General features: G+C 42.4%; 1 protein-coding gene across 1 annotated transcript; it reads left to right on the top strand.

Moving 5' to 3' along the window:
- The first annotated feature begins 1314 nt into the window (after window positions 1–1314).
- Window positions 1315–12804, top strand: LOC121542485 (probable polypeptide N-acetylgalactosaminyltransferase 8). Its single transcript, XM_041851878.1, has 11 exons — window positions 1315–1506; window positions 8976–9222; window positions 9468–9634; window positions 9774–9957; window positions 10043–10240; window positions 10445–10559; window positions 10740–10925; window positions 11189–11326; window positions 11502–11597; window positions 11760–11924; window positions 12051–12804. Exons 1-11 carry the CDS (start codon window positions 1356–1358, stop codon window positions 12183–12185), a joined length of 1782 nt encoding a protein of 593 aa, XP_041707812.1. The 5' UTR covers window positions 1315–1355; the 3' UTR covers window positions 12186–12804.
- Window positions 12805–14851: the final 2047 nt, after the last annotated feature.

The raw sequence follows: 14851 nt of genomic DNA, 5'->3' as shown, positions 1-14851 counted from the left end.
AGGAAGCAAGCACTCACCTATTGCTGACTACAAATGATCTATAACTAGACTAATAACTCACTAACTACTGTAGCAAAGGATATGAACAAAATGTGCACACATGGCTACATGCAGCTCTCGCTTTGATCTCAAAACAAGCGCATCTACTCACGACCACTCATGCTGTAAATACAGTCCAGTTCAAAGTAAATAGCACAGATTCATATATGGCAATGGTCTATTTGCATATAGGCCTACTGCAGCTCTGATTGTTTATGCCGCACCGGTCTGTGTAGAGTACGGGCTGAGTCCTGCATGTCAATGCAATAGAATCCTACTCCAATGCATTCTGCCTACAACAACAACAACAAAAAGTTTTGGTATGTTGCATTGAAAGTGGCTAATATTGCGTTGATTCGATCACAATTGCCACAGTAAAGGGAAACGTTGATAGTGTTAACAGGGAAAACTCTAGAACAGTGGTCACCAACCTTTTCTGAGTCAAGATCACTTTCTGTGAAAAAAATGGAAGCCTATGCTAAATTAACAAATTAAAAACAGTACTGTAGCAATGAGGTTTGTGCAGTAAGCTATAGGCCCAATACATTATCACCGCATATTGGCTTTGCTGGAATTGTTGTTCGGGCCATTTTTAAAAATTACAGATACTCTTTATTGTGGGCTTGAGTTTGAATTTTTTGTCATTTAGCAGACGCTCTTATCCAGAGCGACTTACAGTTAGTGAGTGCATACATTATTAATTTTTTTCATACTGGCCCCCCATGGGAATCGAACCCACAACCCTGGCGTTGCAAGTGCCATGCTCTACCAACTGAGCTACACGGGGCCCCGTGACAAAATGCTAGTGACAGCCAAGACCATCACTTTCAGAGAGCCCCACATTTTCAGCCTGTAGTATTGTGGCTTTTGGCATTTATTCCAATCAACAATTACTTGAATGCCAAATGAATGGTTGGATCCATTAGGTGCATGTTTTTGACCTGTTCAGTTACTCAAAATCATACTAACAGGATACAACATATCCTGAATCCTTTCTCAAATATTTAAAAAAGGGGTTGGTGTATCAGGTCAAAAGGCTATGAAGTTACAAGGTAACGATTCATGCGCCAAAGGCAAATAAAAGTGGCTGTGTGAATTTAATCAGAAACTTGTTTGAATATTAGGACGAGAAACTCACACCCACTGAGTGCCAGCCAGGTATGGTACACCTCACACTCCCCCCTTTCAGGCAAACCTGGATCTCAGTGGGAGAGTGAGAGAGGAAGGCCATCCTGTCTGTATTCCCAGGCTGAGCACTCACACACAGAGGGACGATGAGGCTAGGCTGGGTCCGAGGGCTGGCCCCTTTGCTGGCCATGGCTGCTGGAATACTCTACATCACATCCATTAAGCGGGAGGTTCATTCTCATGGGGAGAGACTGCAGAGGGCCCATCAGAATGACTCGGTCAGGGGCCAGGACATGCTCAAGAGGCTGGAGAAGATGGAAGCTCACATCGAGAAGCTGGGTAAGTCTCAATCTCCTTCATTTAACTGGACTTACCTGGAAGAGAAATGCCAGTAGCTCTGTCCACACACTGTACCTGGACTACAGTCTGCCACTGTTCTAGATGGTAGGGCAGATATAGAGGGGAGGTTTTGAGAACAAATTAGAATCTAGCCTGAGCGTACATGTAGAGTTGATCCCAGAAAAAGTTATTTCACACTTCAGAGTGATGATTGTAGAAGGGAATTTGTTCTCAATTAAATAAAGGGTTTAAATATGGCCCATAACCATTTTAGAATGCACTTTAATCCTGTATAATGTTGCATGTTGCACAACATTTGTTAAGTTTTGATCTATCAACTTCTATGTGCCAAAGTTTGCCGCATTGCTTACTTTTACATTTACAAAAAAAATAAAAACTTTTACGATAGTTACACCAAGGTAATTCTCCAAGGCGGAAACAGAGTTCCGAACAACAGTGCAGATCAAAAATTGCAGAACGGCGCAAAGTTCTGTACCCAATCTTCAAGGAGAATAGATTCAAATGGAAATGTGTAGCTCTCGTAGTCGATAAACTGTATATTGATAACCAAATGTTCCGAGACACAAAGACTACTCCATGGCTATTCTAAATATTACAAAGTTCCCATAGAGGAGTCGAATAATGCAACACCCAATACTAGCCATGGTAGGGATTGTAATATTTTTTTTTTAGAAAAGCAATAAAATACAACAATTGTTAAAGAAATAAACTATTTACAACTACACTATACCATTCTAGATAGGGAATGTTGGAAAATAATTTGTATTAGACTTTCCATTTATAGTATTTCATGAATTGATAAGACAGCATTAGAAGAAAGGATAATTAACGAAATAATACATCTTCAAATATAAGGAACTGGAACACAAAAGTACTCAATCAACATGGTAGAGACAAAACACAGCAAACAGAGGACATAGAAGGCACAGTATGTGGGTATGTGCAGATGTACAGTGCCTTGCAAAAGTATTCATCCCCCTTGGCGTTTTTCCTATTTTGTTGCATTACAACCTGTAATTTAAATGAATTTTTATTTGGATTTCATGTAATGGACATACACAAGATAGTCCAAATTGGTGAAGTGAAATGAAAAAAATAACTTGTTCCAAAAAATTATACAAAATAAATAATGGAAAAGTGGTGCGTTCATATGTATTCACCCCCTTTGCTATGAAGCCCTAAATAAGATATGGTGCAACCAATTACCTTCAGAAGTCACATAATTAGTTAAATAAAGTCCACCTGTGTGCAATCTAAGTGTCACATGATCTGTCACATGATCTCAGTATATATACACACACCTGTTCTGAAAGGCCCCAGAGTCTGCAACACCACTAAGCAAGGGGCACCACCAAGCAAGTGGCACCATTAAGACCATGGAGCTTTCAAAACAGGTCAGGGACAAAGTTGTGGAGAAGTACAGATCAGGTTTGGGTTATAAAAAAATTGCCAAAACTTTGAACATCCCACGGAGCACCATTAAATCCATTATTAAAAAATGGAAAGACTATGGCACCACAACAAACCTGCCAAGAGGGGGCCGCCCACCAAAACTCACGGACCAGGCAAGGAGGGCATTAATCAGAGAGGCTAAAAGAGACCAAAGATAACTCTGAAGGAGCTGCAAATCTCCACAGCGGAGATTGGAGTATCTGTCCATAGGACCACTTTAAGCCGTACACTCCACAGAGCTGGGCTTTACTGAAGAGTGGCCAGAAAAAAAGTCATTGCTTAAAGAAAATAATAAGCAAACACGTTTGGTGTTCGCCAAAAGGCATGTGGGAGACTCCCCAAACATATGGAAGAAGGTACTCTGATCAGGTGAGACTAAAATTGAGCTTTTTGGCCATCAAGGGAAACGATATGTCTGGCACAAACCCAACACCTCTCATCACCCCGAGAACACCATCCCCACAGTGAAGCATGGTGGTGGCAGCATCATGCTGTGGGGATGTTTTTCATAGGCAGGGACTGGGAAACTGGTCAGAATTGAAGGAATGATGGATGGCGCTAAATACAGGGAAATTCTTGAGGGAAACCTGTTTCAGTCTTCCAGAGATTTGAGACTGGGACGGAGGTTCACCTTCCAGCAGGACAATGACCCTAAGCATACTGCTAAAGCAACACTCAAGTGGTTTAAGGGGAAACATTTAAATGTCTTGGAATGGCCTAGTCAAAGCTCAGACCTCAATCCAATTGAGAATCTGTGGGATGACTTCAAGATTGTTGTAAACCAGCGGAACCCATTCAACTTGAAGGAGCTGCAGCAGTTTTGCCTTGAAGAATGGGAAACAGTCCCAGTGGCTAGATGTGCCAAGCTTATAGAGACATACCCCAAGAGACTTGCAGCTGTAATTGCTGCAAAAGGTGGTTCTACAAAGTATTGACTTTGGGGGGTGAATTTCTTGTTTGTTTCACAAGAAAAATAATGTTGTATCTTCAAAGTGGTAGGCATGTTGTGTAAATCAAATGACATAACCCCCCCAAAAATCCATTTTAATTCCAGGTTGTAAGGCAACAAAATAGGAAAAATGCCAAGGGGGTGAATACTTTCGCATGCCACTGTATTGTGATGTTAGGTGTGTGTTTTTGTGTTTGGAAAAGTGTGGAGTTAAGTGAGTGAAAAAGGATAAGGGTTGCAAATCCCTGAGCCCATGTGTGTCTGTGAGCAGGGGTTGTGAGAGAGAGCTTTCAATTTTGCGTATTTTATATACATTTTAAAATAAATTATAAATATGTGACCAACCGGCTCAAATCGGTCTTATGCAAATGCAAATAATATTACTACACAGATCATACACGTAATGTTAGCTAGCGAGCCAGCCAGCTAACATTAGCTTGCTAGCTAGAAACGTGTAATATATGAAAATGTAGCTAGCTAGACTATCTTACCCTTATACATGGACGGACACTTCTCACTCTCTGTCACGGATGCCATGGTTGCCCTTAGTTCGAAGATGTAATCTGGAGACAGGTGTTTTCTCCATCTCCTTAGCTATCATGCTCTAATTCTACTGATTTCAAAACTCGGTCCTCCAGAAAGTGGAGAGCAACACTTATGCAGTTCTACTATGCATATATATACATTTTTTAAAGCCACATTAGACTGGATTACCTACACATACTGACCAGCTCAAATAGACAGAAGCGTGCAACATGGCAGACCAATTCTAACTCACCTCTCGGCATGTCCAGCCCACTCATTATTTCAGCCAATCATGGCTAGTGGGAAGGTTACTGTCTTTTTCTGTGGCTAAACCAACTAGGCTCGTAATTTAAGAATTGTATTCGTATTTACAGATGTCATACAAGTTTGTTATTAAGGCACATGAAAGTTCACATGTTCCAGAAGGCATTTCTGCCAAAAAATGCATTTTGATTTTTTAAAAACAGTTTACGTTCAAATGGCTCTCCTGTGAAGTAGTGACGTGCGACATACGCCTAGTTTCCTGAAATGAGTGACATATAGTTTATTTATTTATTGTCCTATCATGATGGAATGGTCCCCAACCCTATACCCTAGACACCCACCTGAGCGACCCATACATTAAGGAGATGTCCTTATCTGTTTTATGGGCCTACTGTAAGTAGCCTATACGCAGCCAAATCAGAAAGATGAATGCGGTCAGAGACCTACTAAAGCAGCACCAACCCCTCAATATTCTGAGCCTGCCTGGCAGGGTTGGTCCTACAAAGCCAAACCCCCCCTGATGGGAGAGCATAATATACAAGGAAATTCTCAAAGCTGCTAATGAGAACCTTTACGAACTTGTACCTAGCCGGTGGGGATTCCGGTGGAGTAGTGCCACCCAGGTAGTGGCAGTGCTGGCAACATTAGCTGCAGTAACCCATGGGGAGGGGGTCACACTCGGACATTCAGAGAGGGGGCATATTATTGTGGCCCTGGTGGCACAAAATAATCAAAGGTCTGACTGCACAGAGATGCTTGGGAAAATGGGGGACACCAGCATGTGTGTGTTTCAGGGGAAGGGGGTGTATCTGATCTCCATCACCTAGGACTTGACAATGGTTAATCATATCTCCCCATTTTTGCCCATGTTTGCTCAATTTTGCATGCCTTCTCAAACAGCTGCAACTGTATAGGCATTTCTTCAGTTGAGCTCTGAAATGGAACAACTGTTGAGCATCTGATTTTATGGTTGTTTGTGGGGGAAAGGAGGTTGAGTGTGTGTGAGTGTGTATGTGTGTGTGTGTGTGTATATATCCCACAGCTGTTGCTAGGGAGTAAAGATGTTAGTGTCACACCAGCCTTCGCTTTGGCTCCCCCTCCTGTCCAGCTCAGGCGTTTGGCGTCGCCGGCCTTCTAGCTGCTGCCGAACCTACTGCTGGCAAACGCCCTTCACTCATCAACCCCAGACATGTCTCGTCATCATTACACACACCTGGTTCCAATCCCCACTCTATCACTGTATAAATACTCCCTAAGCCATTTCTCTTTGTCGGTCATTGTAAATGTTACTTGTTTTCCTTAGAGGAATCTCTCCTACTATTTCCTGAGTACTATATATTTTGCACTTTGGGTTCGCCCTGTGCTTTTTTGTTCATGAAGATATATTTTGAGCACAACAGCGTTTGGGTTTCGTCCTGCTTTGATCTATGGTGCTTAAATACATTCAGTAGTTCTAAACCTGCGACTGCCTCCTGCCTACTCCTCTCTACACCAGTGACAGTTAGGGACAATATAGGATGAATCACAATAATTGTTTGTAATTTTTGTAATGGCAATCCTGGTTAGAGGTAACAATCCTTTGCATGAACTGCCTACATTATTACAAATAGAATTAGTTAATTATGGAAATTAAGATAAGCAGGATTTGTAATATATAGTTTTTAATAGCTATATACAGTTGAAGTCAGAAGTTTACATACACCATAGCCAAATACATTTAAACTCAGTTTTTCACAATTCCTGACATTTAATCCTAGTAAAAAATTCCCTGTTTTAGGTCAGTTAGGATCACCACTTTATTTTAAGAATTTGAAATAATTGTAGAGAGAACGATTTATTTCAGCTTTTATTTCTTTCATCACATTCCCAGTGGGTCAGAAGTTGATACACTCAAATAGTATTTGGTAGCATTGCCTTTAAATTGTTTAACTTGGGTCAAACGTTTTGGGTAGCCTTCCACAAGCTTCCCACAATAAGTTGGGTGAATTTTGGCCCATTCCTCCTGACAGAGCTGGTGTAACTGAGTCAGGTTTGTAGACCTCCTTGCTCGCACACACTTTTTCAGTTCTGCCCACAAATGTCCTATAGGATTGAGGTTAGGGCTTTGTGATGGCCACTCCAATACCTTGACTTTGTTGTCCTTAAGCCATTTTGCCACAACTTTGGAAGTATGCTTGGGATCATTGTCCATTTGGAAGACCCATTTGCGACCAAGCTTTAACTTCCTGACTGATGTCTTGAGAGTTGCTTCAATATATCTATATATATCTAGTAATTTTTCCAACAATTGTTAACAGACAGATTATTTCACTTATAATTCACTGTATCACAATTACAGTGGGTCAGAAGTTTACATACACTAAGTTGACTGTGCCTTTAAACAGCTTGGAAAATTCCAGAAAATGATGTCATGGCTTTAAAAGCTTCTGATAGGCTAATTGACATAATTTGAGTCAATTGGAGGTGTACCTGTGGATGTATTTCAAGGCCTACCTTCAAACTCAGTGCTTCTTTGCTTGACATCATGGGAAAATCTAACGAAATCAGCCAAGACCTCAGTAAAAAAATTGTAGACCTCCACAAGTCTGGTTCATCCTTGGGAGCAATTTCCAAATGCCTGAAGGTACCACGGTCATCTGTACAAACAATAGTACGTAAGTATAAACACCATGGGACCACGCAGCCGTCATACCACTCAGGAAGGAGACGCGTTCTGTCTTTTAGAGATGAACGTACTTTGGTGCGAAAAGTGCAAATCAATCCCAGAACAACAGCAAAGGACCTTGTGAAGATGCTGGAGGAAACAGGTACAAAAGTATCTATATCCACAGAAAAACAAGTCCTATATCGACATAACCTGAAAGGTCGCTCAGCAAGGAAGAAGCCACTGCTCCAAAACCGCCGTAAAAAAGCCAGACTACGGTTTGCAACTGCACATGGGGACAAAGATCGTACTTTTTGGAGAAATATCCTCTGGTCTGATGAAATAAAAATAAAACTGTTTGGCCATAATGACCATTGTTATGTTTGGAGGAAAAAGGGGGGGGCTTGCAAGCCGAAGAACACCATCCCAACCGTGAAGCACGGGGGTGGCAGCATCATGCTGTGCGGGGTGCTTTGCTGCAGGAGGGACTGGTGCACTTCACAAAATAGATGGCATCATGAGTAAGGAAAGTTATGTAGATATATTGAAGCAACATCTCAAGACATCAGTCAGGAACTTAAAGCTTGGTCGCAAATGGGTCTTCCAAATGGACAATGACCCCAATCATACTTCCAAAGTTGTGGAAAAATGTCTTAAGGATAACAAAGTCAAGGTATTGGAGTGGCCATCACAAAGCCCTGACCTCAATCCTATAGAAAATGTGTGGACAGAACTGTGGTCCTCTGTAGCTCAATTGGTAGAGCATGGCGCTTGTAACGCCAGGGTAGTGGGTTCGATCCCCGGGACCACCCATACGTAAAAATGTATGCACATCGTAAGTCGCTTTGGATAAAAGCGTCTGCTAAATGGCATATTATATTATATTATTATAAAACTGAAAAAGCGTGTGCGAGCAAGGAGGCCTACAAACCTGACTTAGATATACCAGCTCTGTCAGGAGGAATGGGCCAAAATTCACCCAACTTATTGTGGGAAGCTTGTGGAAGGCTACCCGAAACGTTTGACCCAAGTTAAACAATTTAAAGGCAATGCTACCAAATACTAATTGAGTGTATGTAAACTTCTGAACCACTGGGAATGTGATGAAAGAAATAAAAGCTGAAATAAATCACTCTACTATTATTCTGACATTTCACATTCTTAAAATAAAGTTGTGATCCTAACTGACCTAAGACAGGGAATTTTTACTAGGATTAAATGTCAGGAATTGTGAAAAACTGAGTTTAAATGTATTTGGCTAAGGTGTATGTAAACTTCAACTGTACATACTACATCAATTACCTCGACTAACCGGTGCACCCCCACATTGATTCTGTACCGGTACCCCCTGTACATAGCCTCGCTACTGTTATTTTTGCTGTTATTTCACTGCTTTTATTTTGTACTTATCTATTGTTTACTTAAACCTTATTTTTCTTAAAACTGCATTGTTGGTTAAGGGCTTGTAAGTAAGCATTTTACTGTAAGGTCTACACCTGTTGTATTTGGCGCATGTGACAAATATAATTTGATTTGATTTGACTTAAACAATCTGAATTATACAGTCATAACACATTTATTACAGTGTGATGAACAGCTGACATGTGTCCACAGTGAAGTCAATCAACAACGGGATCAGTCTGAAAGAGGGGCAGGCTGTGAAGGCTCCCGAGGTCAAGAAGGAGAGGAAGGTGGTGAAGAAGTTGTACCCCAACTCAGCTCTGTTTACAAGCTGGGGTGACGAGCTCTCAGAGGAGGAGCAGAAAGAGGCAGAGGGGCTGTTTCAGATGTATGGATACAATGCCTTCCTGAGTGACAGACTACCCCTGAACAGGGAAATCCCTGATACTCGCGATCCTAAGTAAATCATTTTCCTCATCTCTCCTCCACCTCTACACAATAAATGATGTATAACTCAAGACTTCTGAATTCTAACCACAGTCCGTTGCATCCGAGGTCATCCGAGGTCAATTCCATCTCCAGCACTTTTAATGCAGTTTGATGAATGACATTGAAATTGACAATAACTTTAAGAGTGAAACAACAGCTTTGGTGAAGTGAATTAATGATATGAGCAAGACCAAATGTTTTTGTTGTGCCTGTTAGGTGTGCTAATCACCAGTACCCCCATGACCTGCCCACCATCAGCGTGGTGTTGATCTACTTGGACGAGGCCCTGTCAATAATCAAGAGAGCCGTCCGCAGCATCATAGACAAGACCCCCCAACGCCTGCTCAAAGACATCATACTGGTGGATGACCACAGCTCCAATGGTTCGCCTAATTGCTCCCTTTTCTATGCATAGAAACATTTGAAAGTATATTTGTTAACATTTAGATTGAACCTTGATTGAAAGGTGTGGCTTTCAACTTTTGTTGTGTTTCACTGATTTGCAAGTTTCTGCTTTCACAGAGGATCTAAAGGAGAAGTTGGACGTCTACATCAGCTTCATCCAAGAAGAGCGTCCGGGCCTGGTGAAGAGAGTGAGACACTCAGAGCAGCTCGGTCTCACACAGGCCCGCCTCTCAGGGTGGAGGGAAGCTGAAGGAGATGTGGTGGCCATCTTGGATGCCCACATAGAGGTCCATGTGGAATGGTAGTCTAAATGTTTTTTGTTATAAAATATGCTTTTGAATCCCTCCTCCCAACATGGTATTTTCAGTCTGTGTTTGTGTGAACAGGGCGGAGCCTCTGTTAGCTCGGATAAAGGAGGACCGCACGTTGGTGTTGACACCGGTGTTTGACAAAGTCCATTTCGATGACTTGACAGTCTCACGTTATTGGCCTGCTGCAGACGCCTTTGACTGGGCCCTGTGGTGTATGTACGAGTCCTTCAGACCTGAGTGGTACGCCTTGAAAGATGAGTCACAGCCAGGAAAGTGAGTTGTTCATGATTTCATCATAGGATGATAGTCCAGTTTCACAAATCTTTTTGAATAGGCGATAAGGAAAGCACAGCATTGGGACAAAAATCTCACCTAATATTTACACCTTGATTATTATTTTGCGTTATCTATTCATTAAAATGAATGTCACTTCTCCCAGTGTAGAAATGACCATGATTTGTACTGTATGTTTGTCAGGAGCCCCTCCATTATGGGCATACTAGTGGTTGATCGCCTGTTCTTTGGGGAAATTGGTGCTCTCGACGGTGGTATGAAGATCTATGGAGGTGAAAATGTTGAACTTGGCATTCGGGTAAGCCCCTCTGCTACAGTTGCTAAATGAATGTTTGAAATCAAAGCAGACTTGTGTTTGCAGAATTACTTTCTGTTCTTGACTCATTCAGTTTGAACAAACCAATCTACATCCAACATCCAGACACTTCAGTCCATATCTATAAACTCTTCCTTCTCTCTTGGTGTGTGGTTTTTCTAGGTGTGGCTGTGTGGTGGAAGTGTTGAGGTCATACCTTGTTCTAAAATAGCCCACATCGAGAGGGCCCATAAACCCTATCTCCCCGACCTGAGCATTACAATGAAGAGGAATGCTCTGAGAGTGGCTGAGGTCTGGATGGATGAATACAAACATAATGTCAACATCGCCTGGAACCTCCCACTGAAGGTACTGTACAGAACAAACCATTAAGAAAGTAGGTTTTGTTCATCTGCTCCTATAGAATAACAATAATCGCTGTTATGCATGCTTTGTGTTTGAAAATAAGTAGATTAGACAATAAATATTATGAAAACTGTGTATTACTCAATGCCATAATAAAGATCATAGGATCTATGTGAAATGATGGAGGTAAACAAAAATGGATAATAGGTGGATTGTTCACATGGCCTGTGTTTCTGATTTAGAAATCTTCCTCTTTCTCACCACAGGACCATGGCATAGACATTGGGGATGTTTCAGAGAGGAAGAAGTTGAGAAAGAGGTTGAACTGCAAGCCCTTCCAGTGGTATCTGGACAACGTGTATCCCATGTTAGACCCCCTGGGTGACTTGCTTGGTTATGGAGCTGTGAGTGATGCTGAAACATTTATCATTGTTCTGGAATTATTTCCTCACCAACTGTGTTTGGTGGCATTCATGGCATCCTTCTTTCAATAGGATGCAGGGTCATGAATCCAACTCATTATCAGGATAGGAATCTGCACTTTTATAACTGTTTAATCTCTGTCTATAAAATCAACAGCTGGTCAATGACCTGAAGACGGATCTCTGTATAGATCAGGGCCCAGTTCCAGGGAACACACCTATTGTGTATGGCTGCCATTATTTTGGTCCACAGGTTTGTAGAATCATTGCTTAGTATTTCAGAATTTAACTAGATGTGTAATATGATCCATCCTATGGCAGACCCAGGATTCAACCCATAACACAAGAACACAATGTAAAGTATTGTCAATAGCACAAACTCAGAAAAGCGAAAATATCTATCCTCTCTGTCCAGAACTGTTATTATCGAGCCAGTGGGGAAATCTACATTGGAGGCATCAAGTCTCACAAGTACAACAGTAATCGCTGTCTGGTGGACACTGGCACTCGAACCCCAGGACTGTATGAGTGCAAGGTGGCCAAGCAGAAGGGATTCCACATGCTCTGGGACTTTCAACAGGTGAGCACTCCACATGAAATAGGGAAATAGATGCTTATAAACTGTTGGAAACAAGGGAGATGTCTATGACATTTTAAGTTTTTGTATTGTGATGTAGTACAGTAGAATGTTTGCTGTGTTTTACAGGGAAAAGACATCCAGAATAGACAGACAAAGAGATGTCTGGAGATTGCCTCAGGGGACGACACCTACTACAAGCTCATCATTCAGGAGTGCAGTGGGCAGCACTGGAAAATACAGAATCTGATAAAAGACTTCTGATACACTGAGATAGTTAGGCCTACCAGAGACAATACAGCAGGACTATAGGAGTTATGTTGCGATAATAAGCAAGTAGGAAGGTGGTATTTACCACATACGACTGGTAAAAGTCCACTTGAACGCCCCTCTAACTGGTAATTACTAGTGGGAAACTCGTCTATCATCCCTGAGCTCCGACTTCTCCCATATGCTGACCTCTAAAGTCACCTACTAAGGAAATTACCTTTTAAACAATATTTTCAGCAGTTAAATGTAACAACAAAACATTATTTACAAAAAGCAGTCTACAAATATGTTTTTGAACCCCACATTTTTTTACAAACATGATAGCTGTACTTATAGTTTATGGTTGACGCAGCTTGTTGGCCATTAGCCAATCAGCGTTTTTCAACGAGTTCAAAGCATGTGAATGCATCCAACTTGTATTTACGACTTCACAACTGGTAACTACCAACTTCCCACTTTGTTATGAACACAGCATTATCATCATGCTTTGAAAATCTTATCGGTAGTTAGCAGTGAGATGACTTTGTGATCTTAGTGAGCGGTTGGTTGTACAAATCTTCATGGGGACAGATGTACCGTTTCTTCACAGAATGTGAAATGCTATTCAGCTGTGTTTTCCTTGGTCCTGCATGTAAATGCAAAGAAATAATAAATATCATTCCTGTATTTACGCTCATTTGTGGTTTGTTATTGATTCACTGTAGATTTTTACCAAAGGGGGTCGTATAATATTTGTCTGCAGTGACATATAGAGCTGAGTTGACGTCCGCCTTACTTATCCGGAGGTGGTAGACAGGGTTCCCGCGATGTCGTAGGCGAGACTGGAGACCCCGCTGCCGCGGCTTCCGCTCCGCCTGCTGCCGGTGCTGGTTGGGTGTCCACCCGGCTCTGCACGGCGATCGTCAGCTGGCAGAGATTCTTGGTGATCTGCTGCAGGCTGTGGTCGGGCTGGTTCAGCATGGCTCCCTGTGTTGCCAATGCGCTATGATACTGTGCTGCCTCCGCTGGGTCCATAGTGGCTCAGTTTTCTGTAAGGGTTGGTGTGAGGTGTGACCCATGTGTGGTGCAGGTTAGACAGTAGGCAGTAGGCTGATATGGTGAAACAAGGAACTTTACTGATGGTCCCGAAGCCAGGATACAAAATAACGGACTTTACACGAAAAAGAAAGGCAGAGCAAATAAGACTCCAAAAAACAGGCAGAGAGCCAAAAATACGAAATACTAACTATGACTGAAATAATAAATAAACAGGGAAAACACTTCTCACGTACCTGTCCATACGTCCCACGATCAGACACTGATTAGTATTGCTTGGCATAGTGAAACTAGCAGAGAAAACTGAGCAAGGGAACACAGGGAAGTGAGGGCATAAATACACAAGTGACACCAATAGGAAGATGATTAGTCCCGACTGTGAGTGAGGAGGTAGGAGGTGCCTAAGGTTGTCGGAGGATGACACCTAGTGGGTCGCTCTGGAACTGCGACCCCCTGCTGTAACACATGGCCAGCCCCCTCTCTTTTAACTGTGATGGCAGTGAGCTATTTCTATGGTAGAGTCTCGGTTACTAGGACATATAACTACAACTCACAGACAAACACCTCACAGAAGTCATAGGAGTGCCCAGTGGTCCATATAAAAGCTGGTAGGGTTGAGGGCAAAAGGACTGTATTAAAGTTGGCTTCCTTCACTGTTTCATACAGGCCAGTAATATGGAGTGAATGCTATGTTGTTGATCCTCTGTATTTTCAAGTATTGCCGTGGCAGCATCATGTTAATAGTATGCTTGTCATCAGCAGGGACTGGGGAGTTTATACAAAAGGGCCATGTTGTATCTTGACTCTTCAGATTAACTTAAGACTCAGGTTTGGGGACCGAGACGGATAAATCCTTTTAGATGCAACGAGTGTTTACTGAAAAGTTGTGTGTCTTACATTACTTCAGGATGTCCCTTTAACAACCAACTTTAATACCCATAATGCTTAGCGTTACAACTATGGCTTCAGAAACCCACATAGTACAGAAATACTTAGTCCCAATATATAAAATACAGTATTTCATCCCCCTTAAATGACATGACCACATTAACAGAAGCAACATAAACTTTCTCTAACTTGGGAGAGAGGGTAGACTGCCTCAATATTCTGCCCCTTGCTTCCAGGGTTAGAACTATGTACATTGTTCAGGAGGTTTTCTTTCTCTGGGTGGGTTGCGCCGTAACCCGGGATCAGGCTCAGGCACAGGCTCAGGCTGAGCCTCAGGTGCAGTTGGAGGTGTAGCCTCTGTTGGCGGCAGTGAAGAAGAGGCTGGTGTGGGTGCTGACTTATTCTGGTGGTGTGTCAGCTCGCTTGTGAAGGGGAACTCAGGTGCCTCTGCTTCAGGGATTGTAGCTGCAGGTTCTCGAGGGAGCAACTGGTCAACATGTCTTCGTCAGGTCTGGTTGTCTCGGGTGTAGACTCTGTATGAGACAGGTCCAGTCTTTTGAGAACAGATGGGGGTGCCCACTTTTATTTAGTGGTGTAGTTGCTTGCAAGGACTGGATCTCCGACAGTGAACTGTCTGTCTTTAGACCGCTTCGCTCGCTGGTTGACTTGGTCTTGCTGCTTGTCTTGGACCAACATTTTGGTGGATATTGGCCTCAACAGGTCAAGGCGAGTCCTGA

This window comes from Coregonus clupeaformis, unplaced genomic scaffold (assembly GCF_020615455.1).
Source record: "Coregonus clupeaformis isolate EN_2021a unplaced genomic scaffold, ASM2061545v1 scaf1571, whole genome shotgun sequence".
NCBI lineage: Eukaryota > Metazoa > Chordata > Actinopteri > Salmoniformes > Salmonidae > Coregonus > Coregonus clupeaformis.
Note: the sequence above shows the minus strand (reverse complement) of the source record. Positions and strands in the feature narration are given on the sequence as shown.

What these genes read in the sequence shown, in the direction of transcription:
- LOC121542485 (XM_041851878.1), top strand. Translation starts at nt 1,356, where the DNA reads ATGGCTGCTGGAATACTCTACATCACATCCATTAAGCGGGAGGTTCAT. An exon ending in ATAGAGGTCCATGTGGAATG is followed by an intron (nt 9,958 to 10,042) that starts GTAGTCTAAATG and finishes TTGTGTGAACAG; the next exon opens with GGCGGAGCCTCTGTTAGCTC. An exon ending in ACTTGCTTGGTTATGGAGCT is followed by an intron (nt 11,327 to 11,501) that starts GTGAGTGATGCT and finishes TAAAATCAACAG; the next exon opens with CTGGTCAATGACCTGAAGAC.